This window comes from Scardinius erythrophthalmus, assembly GCF_964197995.2.
Source record: "Scardinius erythrophthalmus genome assembly, chromosome: 11".
NCBI classification, from domain to species: Eukaryota; Metazoa; Chordata; class Actinopteri; order Cypriniformes; family Leuciscidae; genus Scardinius; species Scardinius erythrophthalmus.
Window position 1 is genome coordinate 31686267 of NC_138231.1, and position 21867 is coordinate 31708133.

A 21867-nucleotide genomic window follows, 5' to 3' on the forward strand; every position below is an offset into this window, starting at 1 on the left:
GAATAGGTCTCAAAAACGCGGTTTGATTACTGGTGTTTCTGATGTCACAAACTACCTTGTAACCAATCAGGACAACGTGTGATCATCAAGGAGTGGATCTCTGAGCTGCTTTTCTTTGTACTTTTGTCAGTTAAATAAAGGTTAAAGAGAATTAACAATCACAGATTCTTGATTTTATTGCGTTTTACAAAATGTTACAACATTTGGGTTTGTATGTTTATTCATAATTTTTACTTTCAAAAAAACTAATTTTACAGTATTTTACAGTGAAATTTCATATAATATTAAAACATTTACAGATTTTCATTGTATATGGCAAGGTTACCTTGCAGTTAACTTGCATATATACACTTTCTGTACACATTACATATATTTTTACATTCTATAAATACACTAATGCTCTCAGACAAGTAAAAAGTTAGCTGAATATTATTTAAACTTTTGGATTTAGAATATGCAAAACACATTTTCAAAAATGCCTTGTGTTTTTTCTGAACCTAGTGAGAAGCTTATATAATAGACTTGTTTAATGTTATGTTCATGAGACACCAATCAGACACCAGGAGATGTTAAATTTATATTATTATTTATGGAAATTAGTTATAATATTTTTAAATGTGATTAGCCTTTATCGTTACATTAACACAATGTCTTCTTAACAGGGGGCTTCAATGGGATACACAGCATTACTGCAGGGGGTGTGCTAATTATTGTTTGAAAACAAATAAAAAATGTTCATTATGCAAAAATACATTTAACCACAGCTAAAGTTCAGCCGAAGTTCAGCTAAATGTTTAATTGTCCAGGCCATAATTTAACAGTTTACACAGTATGCAACAGGGGGTCCCTATAAAACCATCAAGGGGTCCTTGCACTGGTAAAAGCTCCTGTTTTAAAGCACACCCACACATACACACATACATGTATACAGTATCTCCGTACAGTAAATACATATGAGTACACCCCTCACATTTCAGCAAACATTTTTGTATATCTTCTCAAGGGACAATACTATAGAAATGAAACTTGGATATATTTTAGAGTAGTCAATGTGCTGCTTGTATAGCAGTATATATACTGTCCTCTGAAAATAACTATTGTCAAAATAGTTGGCAACAAAAGTGAGTACACCCTAAGTGATAATAGTTTGTTGTTTAACCATGCAAAGCCACATGTCCTATTTATCATGTTCATGTTTTTGTCTGCTTGACAGGACCATACAAATGTGTGTATCTTGTATTAGAGCAGTTAAAATTTGGTGCTTTGAGTACAATTCTCTCATACTGACCACTGGATGTTCAACATGGCACCTCATGGCAAAGAACTCTCTAAGGATTTGAGAATTAGAATTGTTGCTCTCCACAAAGATGGCCTAGGCTATAAGAAGATTGGTAACACCCTGAAACTGAGTCACAGTACAGGCCAGGGTTATACAGAGGTTTTCCAAGACGGGTTCCACTCAGAACAGGCCTCGTGAGGGTCAATCAAAGAAGTTGAGTCCTCGTGCTGTGCATCAGGTGCAGAAGCTGGCTTCAAAAGACAGACGCATGAGTCCTGCCATTGCAGAAGCGGAAGGTCAGCTTGTCAGTGCTCAGACCATAGGCCACACACTGCAACAAGTCGGTTTGCATGGCCGTCGTCCCAGAAGGAAGCCTCTTCTGAAGCTGGCTCACAAGAAAGCTTGCAAACAGTTTGCTGAAAGCAACCTGTCCAAGAGCATGAATTACTGGAACCATGTCTGTGGCCTGATGAGATTAAGATAAACTTCTTTTGGCTCAGATGGTGTCCAGCATGTGTGGCGATGTCCTGGTGAGGAGTACCAAGAAAATTGTGTCTTGCCTACAGTCAAGCAAGGTGGCGGTAGCATCATGGTCTGGGGCTGCATGAGCGCTGCTGGTACTGGGGAGCTGCGCTTCATTGAGGAAAACATGGATTCCATCATGTACTGCGACATTCTGAGGCAGAACATGATGCCCTCCCTTCAGAAATTGAACCGAACGGCATGATATATATATATATATATATAAATGGGTAAATTAGTCTAGTTCTTCTCACTAGAAAGTTACCATTGTAATAATCAGAGCTACACTGCAAACAAGAGATGTGCTTCATTGATTATAATGTGCTAGATATGGTTTGTTGTATTGTAGTGTCGACATGGTGTTTCAGCTCTACCCTCTCTGTAAAGATTCAGATAAAGAATTGATCGTGAGGCTGCCAGAGTGGAGTGCATCATGCCTTCTGCTTATGATTCAGAGAGGACCATTGATTGAGACAAAATGTCAAGGAACTGAATCTGGAGCATAAAAATCAGCTCATGCTCATCTTCTCTCATTGCTGGATAGACTAAAACGGGGAAACTGATCATGAATGCTGATGCGTGCATTCAAAACAACCTGCTTTTCTTTAAACAAAATTGGGTTGAATCTTAATTCTATCATTAAGGGTTTCAAAGTGATGTTAGATTTAAGGTACGAAAAGGTGAAAGATTTCCCCACACAGATTTCCCAGTGGCTTGACCAACAGAAAGCTGCTTGGTTTAACGTCTGTGTGAGCTGTGCTTCAGACATCGTTACACTATTGACAATAAACAATAGACATTTTTTGCCCACAAAATTTAACTGAAATTTTGCTAATGTGACCGGACCTTTTTGCTTCAAAAGTGCCACTTGATAGAAGAGCTGAATTTACATTTTAACAAATTATTGGAAAATTATTAGGATGTTTTCGATCTGTTATTTTGTTGTAAAAGACTCTTAAAATGTGATCTGTTAAGCTTCTATTGAATATCAAATGTCGTTTTTCCCCCTATTCGTCCTGCCTTTCATAATGTGCTTCTCTCCTCTTCCACCTGGAGGGTTGGTCATGTGGCCTGTATTAATCTTGTTTCTGAAACAAGATAATATTTCTTTGTGTGTGTGTTTATCTTACAGCCACAACACCATGGTTTGAGACTTACCGCGAGAACTTCCTGCAGTCCATGCCGGCATCAGAGCACGAGTTCCTCAGCCACTACCTGGCCTGTATCCTTTAAAACACAGGAAAAACAATTTTCTTTGCCCCTCTCCTAATAACTCGACCTTGCTTCTCTTTTTTTATGCTCGTATTCTTTCTTTACCACAAGAGACGCACTGAAATTTTGACTGTAAAAAACTTTCTATAATAAATTATTTTAATAAAGTATAAATGTAATCTAAGGAGAACTCCGGTCAATTTTAACATTGAGCTCATTTTTTTGTACATTTGGAGTGCTGTCAATACAGAGAACAACGACAAAAATCGGTGTTGCCTACACCGAGTTATTCTATTTTTAAAATTTGCACCCTGTTGACTTCAATGGGGCAAGTTTTAAACCTGCTTTTAGCCTCTTAACATCCTTGATGTGTCATTACAAGTGCACAGGTCATGTGAGTGATTCCTTCAGAGTGAACACGAGTGAATCTGACTGCAGTAGATGTGAAAGATATGTATAAAAATGATGTTATTTAAGCCAGCGCAAATACCTGTGTTTACATCCTGTTTTCGGTTGAAGTCCAAAGTAGTCGATTGTCGAGTTCACACGCATAGGTTTAGTTACCTATGATCACGCGCGTGAACTCAGCAATCGACTACTTTGCACTCCAAATGTACAAAAAAATGAGCTCAATGTTAAAATTGACCGGAGTTCTCCTTTAAGGATGTCCATTGATACAAAAAAGGGTATATTGCTCACCAAGGGTATATTGCTCACCTATGCTCACCAAGGTTGCAATTATTTGATCAAAACTACAGTAAAAACTGTAATATGGTGAAATATTACATTTCACATGATTCTAATATGCTTACTTGCCCAGTCTATCCAGATTTTTGATTGAGTTCGTTTCGGGCAAGAATATATATATATTTTGTCACTCTTGCATTTAGCACTCTCTTCTCCTCCTCCTCTTTTTTTTTGTTGTTTTTTTTTTTTGTTGTATTTTTATTTTTTTTCTCTCAGTCTCTGTTTTGCTCTTCCCTCCATCTGTATTGTGAGAGATCTCCTGAACTCGGCTGCAGGTATGTTGGTGGTGTCGTCCCATGAGGCGGTGCCGACAGAGCAGTTCCTCAAGCTGTCCCAGGAACAGCACAGAATCCAGCACAGTGGAGAATACACCCACCCCAAATGGTTCATCCCAAACACGCTCAAATATTACGTGCTGCTTCACGATATCAGTGACGGAGACGAGCAGAGGTTTGTGTGTGTGTGTGTGCACGTCAGTCTCAAGTATTCTCCTTGTACAGGGGTCGAAATAAACTTTTTTACTGCTAAACTTTTGGATCACCAAAACTAAAAATCTTATATATATTCTATGCCACACACTTGTCTCAGCATTTATTGTGCTTGGCACTCTCCCCATGCTTAATCAAGCTCTCACGCTTAAATGATGTGAATTAGTGATGCGGTTATATCTGCTGATAATACGTGGCTCAGGTGGGCCAAGTATTAAAAAATAACATTCCAATTAATAGTGGGTGGGTCGTGGATGGATGTGAGATAAATCATTAATGTGTTAATTTTAATAAAGACACAGAGCTATCATTTCACGGTAAAACGCAACGAATGTGTTTTACTTTCGGTTTCAACAACAAAGTATATCTCTTCAGGGAAAACCAATCAAGAAAAACATGCCTCAAACACCTCCTAGTGGACATTATATAAAACACAAAGAAACAACGCTGTGGTAAGCGGTATTTCAAAAATGCTGTTGGACATTGTTGATATTTGAAATCAACCCAATCAAACACAAACCGCCTCCAAAACTCACCCTCCAATCCTAACCGCCCTGCTCTGAGTCGGTCTCGAACCCCGATCCGGCGGTATACAAGGCGAGTGCATTAACAATGACGCTAAACACCACATTCTCTAGCAGTCGTCAGGGTGACTGATTCTCACTAGCTGGCCTCCGTTACACACACAATCCAAGAGTGGATGTCTGTTTATCATAGCAGAAGAGCAACAAAATAATGCTTCATGAAAATTAAAGTGCAGATGATGAACAAATGACAAGGAAGCGCAATGAATGAACGTATAGTACACAATAGTAATTACAAACAAGAAGTCGTTGTTAGTTGCCAACAGCACAGCAGCTCCAGACAAACAATGACACTCAAACCCAGTGTTACTCACATGTGGACCCGAATCAATGCAACCTCCGCATCTGTTTTCAGGCCTTCCCGCTTGGGTCTCTCCAGCACTGGAAAGCTTTACTAATATTAACGCGGGTCCAAAAGCTCTTGCTCAGTCATAACCCTTTGTTTTCCATTGATTTCTTCTGAGCTTTTCTCTTTTATATTGTCTCATCTCTATTTCTGCTGTCTTTCTTCAAATCTCCCTCTTGTTCGTTCTTTCGCCTCCTCCGTCATACGCCCCTTAATGCCGATTGGCTACACACATTTGTTGTTGTTTGTTCGTGTGTCAGTCTGACTAACTTCCAAACAGTGTTTTTTTAAATACTGCTTACCCCACCTTTAACAACTTAACATCCTTAAAGGGGTAGTTCACACAAAAATTTAATTTCTGTCATTAATTACTCACCCTCATGTCGTTCCAAACCCGTAAGGCCTTCGTTCATCTTTGGAACACAAATTAAGATATTTTTGATAAAATCCAAGAGCTTTCTGAACCCCCCATAGGCAGCAATGTCAATTCAACTTTCAAGGCCCAGAAAGGTAGTAAATACATTGTTAAAATAGTCCATGTGACTAGTGGTTCAACCTTAATATTATGAAATGACGATAATACTTTTTGTGTGCAAATAAACAAACAAAAATAACGACTTTATTTAACAGTTTCTGCTCTTCTGTGTCAGTGTCCTACTCTGATCACGTAGTAAACACAGTACAGCGCTTCTGGTGTTCTACGTCAGAACGCCGGCTCATTATTAGTTAGCTACTGCTTCAGTATCACACACGCGTCGTGGTGCTCACTTGGTTCGTTGGTCCGTTGGGTCGGATTGCTTTCACACCTCAACCGAACCGCTCCAGAGATCATTTGTAATCGGACAGAGACCACCATGTTCAGTCGATCTCAGACCGATTTTTTCAATAAGGATCCGAGTGCGATTGCCGTGTTCATATATGCCTAAACGAACCGAACTGAGAGAGAAAATGCACCAGGTTCCAAAACAAAGGCTCCAAATGAGCCAGGTGTAAAAACACCCTCAATAATACTCAGTTAATAATACTCAGAGTCAATAATACTTGATATCACACTATGCACAAGTCGTTTGGGCAACTTTTACTCATATGATCACTATAAACTAGAGCTGCACGATTAATCGTTAAGAGATCATGATCTTGATTCAAACACTCACACAATCTCATTCCTACATGACAACAATTCGCCCATGTCTATTAAACTTTTCACAAGAACAAACACAGCGGAACATTTAAATTAGTGTTGGCGCTGAGACTGACACAGAGCGAGCAGTTAGGTTATGAAACGGCTTCTTTTCGGCCACACGGCATCATTATTTTTGTGTTACAAATATCCATATTACCCCAGAAATACTGCGAGCGCTCAGAGGGAACTTTGTGTTGGCTTTTAAGTTCCACAGAGGTCACACCTTTGATTTTTGGCTTGACCAATGAGAAAGGTGCAATTCTCAAGCAGGAAAGTTTCTTTGTTTGAAAAGCTGACTCATTTGCATGATTGTAGTAAGCTGGCAGTTTGTGTCTATTTATACTCTGATAAATATAACAAACAAACACACACTGCATTCTATGGGAAGGTGATGTCTACCAAAATGTGAGCATTAAACAAGTAATATTTTGATAGGTGACACCACCTAGATGGGGCTACATTAACTAGTAGTTATATCATCTGGCATGCATAACACTATACAATATGAAAAGATAATATACAAACAGTACTAATAAACAAAATGTACTGGGGAAATGCATGTTCATTCATTAGACAGATTTGTCAATGGATTAGTGGAGAAAATTCCATTTCTAAGGGACTGCATGTCTGTTTCTTGTGGCCTGTACTCAATAATCAATGTCCCAAGTGTCTTTGAGTGGAGAAAAAGGGTGATAATTCTCAGTGGCGAAACCAGACATCACACAGTCTTCCTGGGTGAGGGGTTGTGTTTGATCTGTCCAGTCGTTACATATGACACGAGGGCAAAAAAAAATATGCACAGAAATACACGTACATTCTTTCAAATAATTGTGGTTTTCTCTCTTTAGGCAGTTTTTAAATTTGTAAGTAGCTCAATTAGATTCTACTTTATGTAAGCTAAAGGTCAAAGGAAACAGGAAAATAGATCTACATGCATGAAGACTGTGTTCACTCGCAAGTCATCATTTATTACTGTTACTGAAATACGTTTATTAATTAAACTGCTTCTAGCTGAACTGTGCTCAGACTTAATGTTGTATTTAAAAAAAATAACAAAAATTGTCCAGTGCCGAGTGAGTCATAACTGCTCTTTATTCCATATGCCATTCAAAGCCTCTGATATTCCCACGGCTTGTTCTGATTCTGCAATTAAACGAAAAGAGTTGATTAACACTGGAAACATGTATCCAATCCTGCCTCAGGGATTTAAACGAAAGTGATGTCAGGAGAAAACATTTCTGCTTTTCTTTAGTGATTGTGTACATTTAATTAGAGGAAGTAGCATGAGTAGAATAAAATTAACCTTTAAGCCAACACGAACTGCATTTGCAATGTGCTTTTCTATGAATATTGATTTCTGACATCAGCTGAGCGACAGGCATGCTTGCTTTCCTTTCCACTTACTGCATGTAGACAAGTTGCCAATCACGGTAATCGTGCGCTGCCTGCAACTTGACTGTGGGGAGAAGGATTAGGCTGTCATATATATTTATGATTGTATAGAACAACTATTAATGTCGATCTCTGTCTCTCAGGGCGGACTCCGTGTACGAGGATATGAAACAGCGGTATGGTACTCAGGGCTGCTATCTGCTCAAGATAAACTCCCGGAGCGGTAGCACTGGTGCGGACGAACAGATGCCGGACCCCTGGAGTCAGTACTTGCACAAGACCAGCGTACACAACCCTGTGAGTGCCACAACCTCACTGCAACTCATAAACTTCTGATTATCGTCATAAGGTCTGGGCCACGTTCCATTGTTTTCTGACCAAGAGCTAGAAAAGTTTTAAAGGCGTAAACCAGGTGTTCTCAACCGTGGTCTGGTTCCGGATTCCAGCTTGGTTCCAACCGGACCACTGGACATATGACAACGGTAGCAACATTTTACCGTAGCATTACAGTGCATCAGAACAACTGAGCGGTCCACACCACAAGCATTCAGGGTTGTTTATGGTAATAATCTTTCGGCGCTACATCCTCTAATATTTTTATCAAGAGCCAAACTTTGGTAAGGTTATTTTTACAGTAGCAGAAACACAGTGAGCAGCAAAATAGATTAATACGCTAAAACACTGCCAAAAACGAGAATGCAGCAAATATAGTTTATCTGTCATATGACTCTGACCGTTCAAGCCATGTTTTACATTTTTAATTTAACATTATTAATCAGCATGTTAAGAGCATTTCATAATAAACAATGTTATGATTGGGAAAAAATATTTGTAGATGGCAAGAAAAGACAACTTAAACTTTAAAATTACTAGTTAACTTTGTTTTCTGCTCATGATGAAGGAGTTTTTAGTATTTTCATGATGTTTGTTTTTCGTAGATATTTATTTTAAGCAAAATATAAAAATGGCCCAAACTTCAAGAATATCCTGAATATTCCTGAATATTGAATATTTGAATAATCCTGAATATTTTTTGTCACATGGCCTTCTGCCTTGCATGAAAATAATAATAGCTTGATAAAACATCTGATCTTACTTTTAATATTCACATCTAATTGGGCTTAACTGATTAAATATTTGAATTTGTTTATAGAAAAATTATCAGCACTGCTATGCCTCTGATGGCCCAATATCCTCATCCTCGATGACTGTTTTGACTGTTTAGGATTTTTTTTGGCATAAACTATGGCATAAACCTTGCAAATCCAGGGTACAAGTAATGTAATATTTTGTTATTTCTTATTAATTTATTAAGTTTATTTTATGGTCCATGGTGGAAGAACACTTACATATTTTATTCTATTACTAAATTAAATATTATACATAATGTACATTTTTATAGTGTTCTTCCACCATGGTCCTTAAAATTAGTACTTAAATGTTATGAATTTTTTATTGTTATGATTAAATTATAATTTTTTAATTAAACATTTTCTTGAAGTAGTATCTTTAAGTAGTAATCATTTAAAAATACATTCTCATTACCTTTTTAACAATTTGTTTTTAAATTATTTTTTATTTCAAAACGATTTATTTATTTTAATTTTATATTTTCATAATTATTTAATTGCTTTTCATCAATTTTCATCAAACCCCAATTTGGGAAATCCTGCTATAATATAATACTTTTATTTGCTATAATTTCCTCTAATGAATTATCTCAGTCTCAGTCAGAATCTTCTTTTTATAGTCTTTTTATAAATGTATCTGAAATCAGTGTGGTGAAACTATTGGTAAATCTAAAATCAGTTTTGATTGCTATGTTAACTGTTTTACAATATTGAAGTTAGAGAGTTATCTGAAAAATGCATGATGTAATGATTAAAGGAACACTTCGACTTTGGGACTTTAGCTTATTCACCGTATCCCCCAGAGTTAGATAAGTCCATACATACCTTTTTCATCTCCGTGCATGCTGTAAGTCTGTTTGACGCACCCACCGCTAGCCTAGCTGAGCACAAAGACTGGATCTAAATGGCTACAGCTAGCATACTAATCCCAATAAGTGATAAAATAACGCCAACATTTTCCTATTTACATGTTGTGATTTGTATAGTCACAGTGTGTACAAATAACAAGTTCATATGAGACACAGACATTTTTTAAACGTTCAAATGCTGGGAACTATTTTCTCAGAAGGCGAAGCACTGTTACTTGGGCGGAGTGATTAGCGCAGCACCCGAGAAGCGCCGTTCCGTCAACAAAACCAATGTGACTAACTAGCTAGTAGCGAACGTGATTCGTGATCATGGATGACTTTGAGGAATTGTCAGAGGATTTTTATTTGGTATCAAAACAAGATCCAGAAACATATTGTTTTGAGCCAGAATACACAGACGAGGAGTTACAAACTTTGGAAGCTGATAGAGAAGATGCCGAACAGACTGAGGTCGAGGGGAAAATCAGAACGGGAGTAGCCTACTATTTCACAAACAAGGTAACTGTTTCTCAAAAATAAAAACTGCCCATCCCCCCTCCACATCGTTAGCAAGTTGAAGGCTACAGTGCTGAAAGTTACCTTTAGCGCCGCTTATTTGTTACTGGGGCGATAGAGCGCGTTTATGACACACAATAAGTTACTAACATTACAGGGGATACATGGAGCCCGGGAACAACTGTAATAGTAGTGAGCACCCTATTCATGTAATAGTGTCACTAAGGTTACATTACATCTAGCTAATGGCACTGTAACAGTAGGCTAGTCATCTAAAAACATAAGGGGACACTTACCGCGGCCGCAGGTGATCCACTTTGTCCTGTCTTTACTATCGATGGGATGGCCATATCCTTCAGCACACGTTTCATGGTCCGTGTGGCAAATTCCATTTTTTCAAAATAGTCGCCCTCAGTGAAATGTTCTGAGCAAACGCGATAGTCCTTGATGATGTTTACAGGTGTGTTTGGATCTATTTCCAGAGCAAGTAGCCATTGATTCATCAGGTCAGCGTTTTTGGTTGGAATTCTATGAAACATTATGGTATTACCTGGTCTCCCCTGTTTATTGTCGCAGCTCTTTACAATACAGCGAACACCCATGATTGTAAACTTTGCATTTACTATCTAGTAATTGCTGACACTATTACTCCAACACTGAGCGAACTCTGCTCCTCACCACGGCGCTTCTCGGGTGCTGCGCTAATCACTCCACCCAAGTAGCAGTGCTTCGCCTTCTGAGAAAATAGTTCCCAGTATTTAAACGTTTAAAAATATCTGTGTCTCATATGAACTTGTTATTTGTACACACTGTGACTATACAAATCACAACATGTAAATACAAAAATGTTGGCGTTATTTTGTCACTTACTGGGATTAGTATGCTAGCTGTAGCCATTTAGATCCAGTCTTTGTGCTCAGCTAGGCTAGCGGTGGGTGCGTCAAACAGACTTACAGCATGCACGGAGATGAAAAAGGTATGTATGGACTTATCTAACTCTGGGGGATACGGTGAATAAGCTAAAGTCCCAAAAAGTCGAAGTGTTCCTTTAAAATTGTTCTTAGTTTTTGTGGGAAAATGTGTTGCCCTAATTGAATTATTGTCGTGTGACTATGATGGATTTGAAAAATTGAATTTGTTCTGCCAAATGAAATGTTCCCCAACCCTGGTGATGTTTAATAGGAGCTTTATGAAGAATGTGCAGTGAATAATGCGGTTGAAAACAACATCGGTGCAGAGGAAGATGGTCTTGATCCTTCAGTTAGAGGTTAGTCCATTCCAACTGAATCCCATTACCAGGGATTTTGGTTATAAACCTCATATTGATGAGAAATGTTGGTCTAATGTTAATTAGATGTTCCACTCATGTTTGCAGACACTGACGGCATCTCAGAGACTCATCCTCTGCAGCTGGACCAGCCCACTGATGCCGGTTACCCTAGCAACAACCCTGTAAACAGCGTGGATGTGACGAAGGCCAGCTTGACCTCTCACTCCACCCCGACCCCTCGTGGAACCTGCCTGACCCTCAATGACCACGACCACATCCGGCAGTTTATCCAGGAGTTCACTTTCAGAGGATTACTGCCACACATCGAGAAAAACATACGACAACTAAATGACCAGGTATATAAACGCACACAAATTATATGTTAGATCTAATTAATCTCAAGTCTCTGTATTTCAACCTCAAGAAATATTTATTATTATTATTATTATTATTATTATTATAATTATCAATGTTCAAAACAGTTATGTTCCTATGATCTTTCATGAATAGAATGTTGGGGAAAAAAACTGCATTTATTTTGAATTAAACATTTTTTTAAAATTATAAATGTCTTTACTGACACCCAAAATGAACTTCTGGTAGTATATATATTTTCTTGACAAAATAATAAAATAATTTAAAATTTTATTATGTAAAATTGTATTATATTATATATAATTAATGCTTTTCAGGTTTATTTTTCTTTGCCATACAAAAAAATATGTTCTGATGAAACAAAGAAATAAAAATAAAAATAAACAACAGAAAAGCTAAACCACATCTGTCTTGTTTAAATTGTGCAGTACATAATATTTATTTTATAATCCCTTATACTGTACATTAAAATCTCTCAGAAAATCATGTTTTACTATTGGCTCCAGCATCTTATATATTTTTTTGTTTACCTCCTTACATTATATATACCTTTATAATTCATTCTTGTTGGCTGTATAGTATTATTCCATTGTTTTGCTGTTTTTTAAATATGCACATCTGGGCTGCATTCTTACATAATAAATCAGTTTTCATACTTTCAAAATAAATCTAATAGGCTTAAATTACCCAAGAGTACAAGCCGAGGATCTGTTAATATTTATAACTTTTGACTAATGCAAATATACTGTTCCAATTTTATTTAATTTTTTTTATATTTCTGAAAGTTCTACACAGCTTTTGAGCTTTTCTTTCATCTTGCCTTCATTTTTCTTTATTTCCCATTCTAGCTTGTCTCGAGAAAAGGTCTGAGCCGATCTCTTTTCTCCGCCACTAAGAAGTTGTTTGGTGGAGGGAAGGTCCCAGAGAAGAGTATTGCTGAGCTAAAGAACACTGCAGGGCTGCTGTAAGTGACCTGAAGTACAAATTTAAATGTTTGTGTTGTTCTTTTATACATCTCATTGACCCTTGTGATATCAGCTATCCCTCAGAGGCTCCAGAGCTTCAGATCAGGAAGATGGCCGACCTCTGCTTCCTAGTTCAGCACTATGAGCTGGCCTACAACTGCTACCACACTGCCAAAAAGGACTTCCTCTCCGACCAGGCCATGCTGTATGCCGCGGGATCGTTGGTGAGACGCACACCAAGCTGCTGCTTGAAAAAAGCTCCACAGATAGGGACACTGGCATTGTTTCTGTGGTTATAAAGAGTAATACTGTCTGCACATGCCTCAGAGTGATTGCCTGGTGTCTCTGTCTTTACAGGAGATGGCTGCTGTCGCTGCATTTCTGCAGAGTGGGGCACCGAGGCCGTACCCTGCACACTACATGGACACGGCCATTCAGACCTACAGAGACGTGTGCAAGTAAGAAAATACTTGGTCTTAGGCATGTTAGTATTTTCACCAAAAAATGGTTTTAAGCCAGTTATGTCTTTTGCTGTAGTGTGTCAGTGGGAAATATTAGTTTACATTTCTAGCTGAGACAGACTAAATCAAGAACTGTGGCAACGTGTCCAAGACGCTTGAAGAAACCTACCAGCAAAGCTACCTGAAAAACTATGCGCAAGTGTACTGAGGACAAAATTAGTGTTAAATGCAAAGGGTGCTCACACCAAATATTGATTTGATTTAGGTAATAAAAGTTAATTGATAAACAATATCTATTTATGACGTTCTTTTTTGAAAGCATCCTGACTTTACAGCATTTTTATACAAGTGCCTAAAACTTTCACAATACTGTAGCTTTGCAGGTAGGTTTCTTCAAGCGTTTTGGAGACGTTGGGATGTTCCATAAAATGAAATTATTCACAATTATGTCAGTATAGCTGCTCAACTCATCTGTCAGTCACTACTGGAGGAGCCAGCCACAACATACGGTGACATTCCGCGATAATGTCAGTGGCACATGACACAGTCCATTGTAATGGCTCGAGCCACTATCCACTGGCCAAAGAAGACCGGATGTGCCATCGGATGTGCGTCTCAGCTTAGCGGCATGTGCCTTTTGGCTTCTATGCGTCAGATGCCATGCCGCTTATGTTAATACTGCTACTTGAGTTTAGGCTACTTGCGTTAGACATAAAAATATAAATAGTATAAAAACTGCATTTCTCTCTATAGTGCGCTTGAATTGGAATAGGTTATATATTACGCCTGTATAGTATATTGAAAGCATTATGGTTCAGTACATTAGAAAATTAAATTAATATAAACATGCGATCAGTCGACTAATGGCTTTTAATATGAGCGACTAGTGGTCGACTAGAAAAATCTTTAATTGGGAACAGCACTATTATTATTCAAATAAAATTTAAATAAGTCATTCTTCTTTTCTTATTTGGCCAGATGTGTTTGTGGCTTTTAAAATAGTTTAGCATTTTAAAGGGATAGTTTACCCAAAAATTAATTACTCGAGTGTATATAACTATCTTCTCTCAGACGAATACAATTGGAGTTAATTAAAAAAATCCAAGTTACTTAAGTGGCGCTCACGGTTTTGAAGCCTAAAAAGTGCATCCATCCATCATAAAAGTATCATACGACTCCAGGGGTTTATAAAGGCCTTATGAAGCGATGGGTTTTTGTAAGAAATATATCAGTATTTAAAACTTTATAAACTAAAATAACAAGCTTCCGGTAAACATCTGTACGCAAGTTGACTTACGGCGGCTGTGCAAAGTTCACTGGTTGAGCAGTCATGTTTTGCGAAGCTTGTGATAGTTATTTCCAAAAGTTTGCTTGAAGTGAGTAATTCCAACTGTTTTTTTGTCAATGAATACTGATTAAACCTGTAAAACTAAAACTAGACCCACAAAGGGAAATATTTATCGCCTAATATTGAAAAGAAATATGAGGCCAGAGAAACGGAGCACAGAGTTTTCTGTGCACAGTATAAGAGAATGCGGAGATGGCTCCATTTATTGAACGGCAAGTAAAAATCCTGCTGAAAAAAGTGAAGGCTGAAATCTCCAGCGTAACAACTTTTTGAGGCAATTTTAAAACTGGAAAGGAGGGTGGATGAGAAGCTGGCGGATTTACGTGAGCAATCCAAGCAAAGCAGCGCCATGATTGCAAGCTTAATGAATGCGGTTCAGAAAACTGGTTGAGGTGAATAGTCGAAATCGAAAACTCGAAAGAGGTGAATAAGTGCAAGAAAAGAGTCAAGGACTTGGAGATACTAAATGAGCATTTTCACAACGATAACTATGATCTTTAGGAGAGGGTGAGAGAAAGATGAGGTGGTGTCTTTGGATCAAAGGCATAGAAGAGAAAAAAAGATGAAGATATCAGATTGCATGTCATTCAGATCCTAAGTAAGATTGCACCTCAGATGGAGGCAAAGATGGAAGAGGCTGTTGACATCATCCATAGGCTGGGAAGGAGGATCGTGCTGTTCACTCAAAGGCGGGTGAAGGATGAAATCTGGCGTCGAAGCAAAATATTCTCCTATTTGCAAGGCAGAAGGATTGCTTCCTCGAGAGGATTTGGAAGACAGATGAAAGCTGTGGCCTCAAATCGAACAAGCAAGGAGGGCAGGAAAGCTTGCTTTTTTTCGCGGCCCATATGGCTTCATAGAAGCACGACAGATCGCTTTTGACTGGTGAAGGGATGGATAAAGCTGATGGAAGCGGTCATAGGTTGATAGTGATACTGAAAATGTATGGTCTTTTTTATTTTAATTAATATTTATGGCTTTAATGATGCAGCTCAGAACCAGAAATTAGTAGAAGATATTTGTGATGGCAATCAGAAACTAAAGTGCTGTACTCATCTGATAATGTTTTAGTAGGAGGGGACTGGAATATGGTTCCAGACGAGTGGAAAGATAGAAGGCCTCCCAGACTTAAGATGTTTGGCGATATTTAAATCCTAAATGTTTTTCTTGGTTTGAACGTAATGGGGAGAGCAAATCTAGAATTGATTATTGGATGGTTAGTGAGAACATTCTAAAATATGCTTCACAATCTACAATTTCTAAAGCTCCGTTAATAGATCATTGCTTTATAGGTCTCGTTTTAGATCCCACATTTAAAGGAATACTCCACCGTCTTTTCATATTAAACTATGTTATTCCCTTAACTAAGACGAGTTGATACATACCTCTCTCATCTCAGTGCGTGCACTCAATCGCTCTGGCTCGCGGCGAAACTTTGTTCACTCAGTTCATTTAATACGGGCCAAGCAGAGAAGCTACTAAACACCTCCACGTTTTCCCTATTTAAACACAGTTACTCGCGTAGTGTAACTCGACCTTGGACGGTGACACAAAACAAACCGTTGCGCTTTTCTAAGCGTGTAAAATGGATAACTATATTGTATGGCGGAATACCATAGCAAGTGCTTATGAGCACTTCGACTAGGCGGAGTAATATCTTCACTCGTGAAAAATCCTCTCACCGGCCCCCGCTCCCTCTGGTGAAGATATTACTCCGCCAAGACGAAGTGCTTACAAGCACTTGCTATGGTATTCCGCCATACAATATAGTTATCCATTTTACACGCTTAGAAAAGCGCAACGTTTTGTTTTGTGTCACCGTCCTAGGTCGAGTTACACTACGCGAGTAACTGTGTTTAAATAGGGAAAACGTGGAGGTGTTTAGTAGCTTCTCTGCTTGGCCCGTATTGAATGAACTGAGTGAACAAAGTTTTGCCGCGCGCCAGAGCGATTGAGTGCACGCACTGAGACGAGAGAGGTATGTATCAACTCGTCTTAGTTTAGGGAATAACATAGTTTAATATGAAAAGACGGTGGAGTATTCCTTTAAGCAATTTAGAAATGAAGGTTATTGGAAGTTCAATGCCTTTCTCTTACAAAATGAAGAATTTTGCAATAAAAATCAAGGAATTAATAAGGGGTATAGAGAGAAATTATTATTTTGATTGTAATATAAGTAAATGGGAATTTCTAAAATTATGGAATTTTCAATGGATTTCTCTAAGAAAATAAACAAAGAAAAAAAGTATGAAAGAAATTTAATTTGGGAAATATATCAGTGCTGTAACAAACCAGTTTTAAATAATTATGAAAATGATAGGGTGATGGACTTTCAAAGTAAATTAGATAATTTGTATCTTGAGGGCACAGAGTGCTTTTATAAGATTGCGTGCCAAGTGGATCGAGGAAGGTGAAAATAACTCTTCATATTTCAGTTATTTAGAAAAAAAATAGACAGCAAAGGAACTCTATCTGTAGTTTTATGTTCCAAGATCTTAGAATGATCCAAGATTTTAGAAGAATCGAAAAAGTGTTTCAGTTCTATTCTAAACTATATTATTATTCTGATTTCTCTTCAGATGAGTCGGATCTCTCTCTTTTTTTTTTTTTACTAAAATCCAGAACAATATTCCACGTATTGAGAACTCTCTTAAATTATGTAATTCAGATATTAGGATTGAAGAATTTGATTCATTTGTGGAGAAGATGCCTTTAAACAAATCCCCAGGGACAGATGGGCTCACTAATAATTGGTTAAAAATAGATTTGAGAAATCTATTATTCAGTGCCCTAAAATAATGTATTGAAAAGAAAGAGTTGATAAAATGTATGAAGCAAGGCTTGAATACATTGATTCCTAAAGCTGGTAAAGATAAAAGAGACACAACCAGGATTTTTGAGAGGAAGGTCAATCAATAATAATATTAGATTCTTCAGGGGAACCTCTGACGCAGTACATGACATAATGACGAACGCGGAAATGCAGAGGATAGAGCAAAACAAAACACCGGTCCTGAGTTAGAAGTCTAAAATGAGAATTTTTAAAAAGGAAATGTTGGAGGATTTTTATATAAGAGCAGAAGAGCTTGAGTTTGTTGCCCAGGCCTAATTGTTTGAACTGCGAGTGACGTCTATTCTCACCTTCACCTACTCCTACATCCTACGTCATACATCGTGTCAGAGGTAACGCTTCCGCCGTAAATTGACTTGCATACAGATTTTTGTCAGAAGCTGGTTATCTTTATTTATTTATTTATTTATTTTTATATCTTCATATACACTTATACACTTATACATATACAGTTATGATGGCCTGAGGGTCAGTAAATCATGGGATCATTTTCATTTTTGGGTGAACTATCCCTTTAATGTTTTTATAGGTATTTAAAAAAAAAATTTTTTTTTTTTTTTTTTGTTGCTTCTGTTTTTAGGCCAGACAGTATATGCTGGTTTAATACTTGAGCACTTGATGAAAGGATCCTTTTTTTGGAAACATGTATATAATATATGTGTAAGACACTTTTTTGTGTTTGTGTTACAGAAACATGCTTTTGGCTGAGCGGTGTTGTCTTTTAAGTGCTGAGATTTTGAAGAGTCAAACCAAATACTCCGATGCTGCCACACTTCTTATCAAGATGACCAGTGAGGTGAGCTCAAGTCCCCGTTGACACATCTACATCTGAAGACTGTACCAAATATTTAGTCATTTCTTTGCCATTATCACCCAGGAATCAGGCAACAGGGTTTGTACAAGGTTTCTTAAATGGCTTGAAGTACTTGAATTTGACTTGTTGAAATGAACCTGAAAAAAAAAAAAAAAAAATGAAAAGAAAACAAGTCGCAACAGAGTATAAGTGCGTGAATGGTGGTTGGAGCTCTGCCTTTATAAAGCGGCACCGAATGCCAATTCCACTGAATCGTTCTTCTTCAGACCGCTGGCTTGTCAAAAAGAGATTAGAAATATAAGAAGAAACCAAAAACCAAGAAAACAAGTGTCGCCAAATCAACAAAATAATCAAAACAAAATCCCCATAACCATTATCCCAAGCCTCTAAACTTCCTACCAAAAGAAAAATGCAGAAACAAAACCGAAATCTTCAGCGTATACAACGCCGTAAACAAACTACGCTGACTTAAAACAGAAAATACAATTGAAGGCAATTACTCTTCAACTAACTAACACAGAAAAGTGCTATCTACCGTTATTCCAAAGATACTTGTAAGAATCAATCAATAGAGCTATTTACGATTGATTTGTAAGGTCAACATTCAGTAGACTTGTACAACATTAAGAGACAACAACTAAGGGTAAATCAAGCGTTCAAAGTCTCACCAAGTGGTTCAGTTATACAACACACCGCGTTTGTCTCAGATTATCTGCATGTAGCACAAAGATCAGTCACTCGCACACACTTGCACTTAATACGAGACTTGAGTACTAACGCTGAAACAGTGCATTCTCTCAGACAGAATTAGCAGTGCAGTAATACATCAGCAACAACAATGAACAAACCTGAAAGTGTGTTGACTCGGAAACCACCGACAAACATTACCATGTAATCATGGCAAACTGGACTTTTCGGCTTTAACAAAGGCATGGGAGTTGAATGAGATCTGGCGCTGATTTGCTCACTCATTTTCAACGGGGGCTTTTAACCTGTCAGCACTCGAACGTCGATCATGACTTTGAGCGTCGTGATAATGTTTGATAAGTGAGTTCTCTGATTGCAGTCCTTGAAAACCAAAAAGTACTGCTTGAAAAGTCCTTGAAAGTCTTGTAATTTCATTTTACAGTATCTGCACAAACGCTGAGGCAAACAGGTGCTCCTGCCCAAAACTCACACTATTGGCTGATCTGTTGTTTCTGTATCATGCTGCTCACATTAACCTAATTCACTTCACACTTCTTGTTTCCCTCTCTAATAGGACTCTGACCTGCGGAGTGCACTTCTATTGGAGCAGGCGGCTCACTGCTTTATGAATATGCGCAGCCCCATGGTGAGGAAGTTTGCCTTCCACATGATACTGGCTGGTCATCGTTTCAGCAAAGCTGGACAGGTATGTTTGCAGATTCAGGAAACACACTTTCCTAAAATACACACAATTGTCTTCATCACCATTACATTAAAGGGGTGGTTGATTGCTATTTCACTTTTTTCATTTTAAATACTGTGTAATGTTGCTGTTGGTGCATGAACAGTATCTGCAAAGTTGCTGCGCTGAAAGTTCAACGTAAGCGGAGATATTGTCTTTTAAAAATCAGGAAGTTTAATGCCTACAAAAACGACTCGAATGGGACTACAACGAGATACTTCCCGGGTTTTATACGTAACTAACCCATACATTTACATCAACCCTCCCTCCGGAACATGTTCTGCTGTCGAAGAGGAGGAGTTATAGTGGAGAGCTGTAGCTGTCAGGTCTTCTGTGTTCAGGCTTCCTACAGACGCTGTAGTTCGTCAACAATGGTTAAAATTTAAGTTTGATTATGTTCCTGACAATTACAATCGTAGTTTAGCTCTCTGTGCTGCGCATTTTACGGAAGACAGCTTCCAGAATCTACACGAGTTCAATGTCGGATTCAACAAGAAACTATTACTCCAACATGAAGCAGTTACAGCTTTAAAACCAGAGGCCACAACCTGCAAGTAAGATTTAATCATTTTAAATGTATTTGCCTGTATAATTTAAGACGTACGTTTTAGTTTTATCAAGGATGTAAAAAAATGCCAGCGCTGGCTTTAGTATATGACAGATGCGTATAAACATTTTGGACCCGAATTTGTATATGTACAAATTTTGTAAACGTATTTTCCATGTATACTTTATGACGTAATTTTTTGATTTGATCAAGAACGCAAACCAATGCCAAAGCTGTTTGGTTATAGTAGCTAGTTAGTTTGATGTTATTTTGTGTGTATAAGAAACGTGTACAAACTTCAAAAAATTATCGCAACAGCAAACTTCAGCTGCTGTTATCACATGTACACCTAAAGAAAATGACAAACTGAGTAACCGGTAAGTTTTGTGAATAGTTAAACGGTTGTTCATTCTATCAATAAAACAATATCTTTAAAAAACGGTATTACTCAGTCATGTATTCAGTTATATTAAATGTTTAATCAGGGGGAAAGCGTATCTCAAAAGCTAACAAACAGCAGTAGCATTTTCAAGTAACAGCGTATGGGAATTCTTTGAGAAAATAATAATAATTAAAAAAAATTACCATTCAGAAACGTTTAGTAAGAGCCGTGTTTGCGGAGGTTCTGCTTGACTCTCTTCATCACCGCTCTCTGGGTCTGATTCTGGCTCAAACTGATGAGGCAATATTGACACCATTACATTTGACCGGGTCCGGAGCACATGCAACTGTCGCCCGTAAAGGTAATGGGCGTGAAGATTCCGGACGCAGTTTAGCCAATTACAACACACCGGCCGAACTAACCAATCTGAGCTCATTGCCTCTTTCTGAGGGAGTGGTTTCATAGAATCAGGAAGTCAACCGGTCGTTCGAATGACAGAGGAGGAAGCGGCTTACAATAAAGGTGAAATTTATGAAAAATAAGGCGTTTTTTAACAAACGAAACACGAAGACATGTTATATTGCAGCCCATAAACATAATCAAGCTAAGAAAAAAGGCAGTAAACCACCCCTTTAAATCAGTAATGTAACTCTAGATGGGCCCTGGCACATTACAAGTAGGCCACAAGATGGCTTACAATAATTTAAAATAAGACAAAACAAGGTAAAACAGCTAAAACAGCAAAAAATCAAGATAAAGCTGAAATCATATTTCTCAGTTAAGTTTTTCCCTCAACAACTGTCTGTTGTTGAAATTCTGTCATTAATTACTCACCATCATGCCGTTTCAAACCCGTGAGACCAAATGAAGACCTTTTTGATGAAATCCATAAAAGTAAAGAACACTCACATGAACAGCGTCAGAGACTTGATGAAAGGATCTTTTTGTCTTTTTCAGTTTTGTTGGAAACATGTTGCTTGTATGTAATGTGTCACATAAACATGAGCGGTGTTGTCTTTTAAGTGCCTGCTTGTAAAAGCGAATGAACATATCCTGTATCTGAGGCTAAATCACTAAATATTAAGAATGCAACTGCGCATATTATATTTTTCTAACTTCAAAAGATCGGCCACTGATCGGAAACCATCTGATAATCACACATTTTAATGATGCAAAAG

General features: G+C 37.8%; 1 protein-coding gene across 4 annotated transcripts in view; it reads left to right on the forward strand.

Annotated features, from left to right (window-relative positions):
* trappc8 (trafficking protein particle complex subunit 8) overlaps positions 1 to 21867 on the forward strand; it is an 80508-nt gene that overhangs the window by 10119 nt on the left and 48522 nt on the right. For all 4 annotated transcript variants that reach the window (XM_081378672.1, XM_081378670.1, XM_081378671.1 and 1 more), the window contains 10 exons: positions 2934 to 3023; positions 4036 to 4210; positions 7897 to 8050; positions 11430 to 11514; positions 11623 to 11873; positions 12741 to 12856; positions 12931 to 13081; positions 13215 to 13315; positions 18208 to 18313; positions 19593 to 19724. In XM_081378672.1, coding sequence (XP_081234798.1) covers positions 2934 to 3023; positions 4036 to 4210; positions 7897 to 8050; positions 11430 to 11514; positions 11623 to 11873; positions 12741 to 12856; positions 12931 to 13081; positions 13215 to 13315; positions 18208 to 18313; positions 19593 to 19724 — 1361 coding nt within the window. The remainder of the gene's footprint in view (positions 1 to 2933; positions 3024 to 4035; positions 4211 to 7896; positions 8051 to 11429; positions 11515 to 11622; positions 11874 to 12740; positions 12857 to 12930; positions 13082 to 13214; positions 13316 to 18207; positions 18314 to 19592; positions 19725 to 21867) is intronic.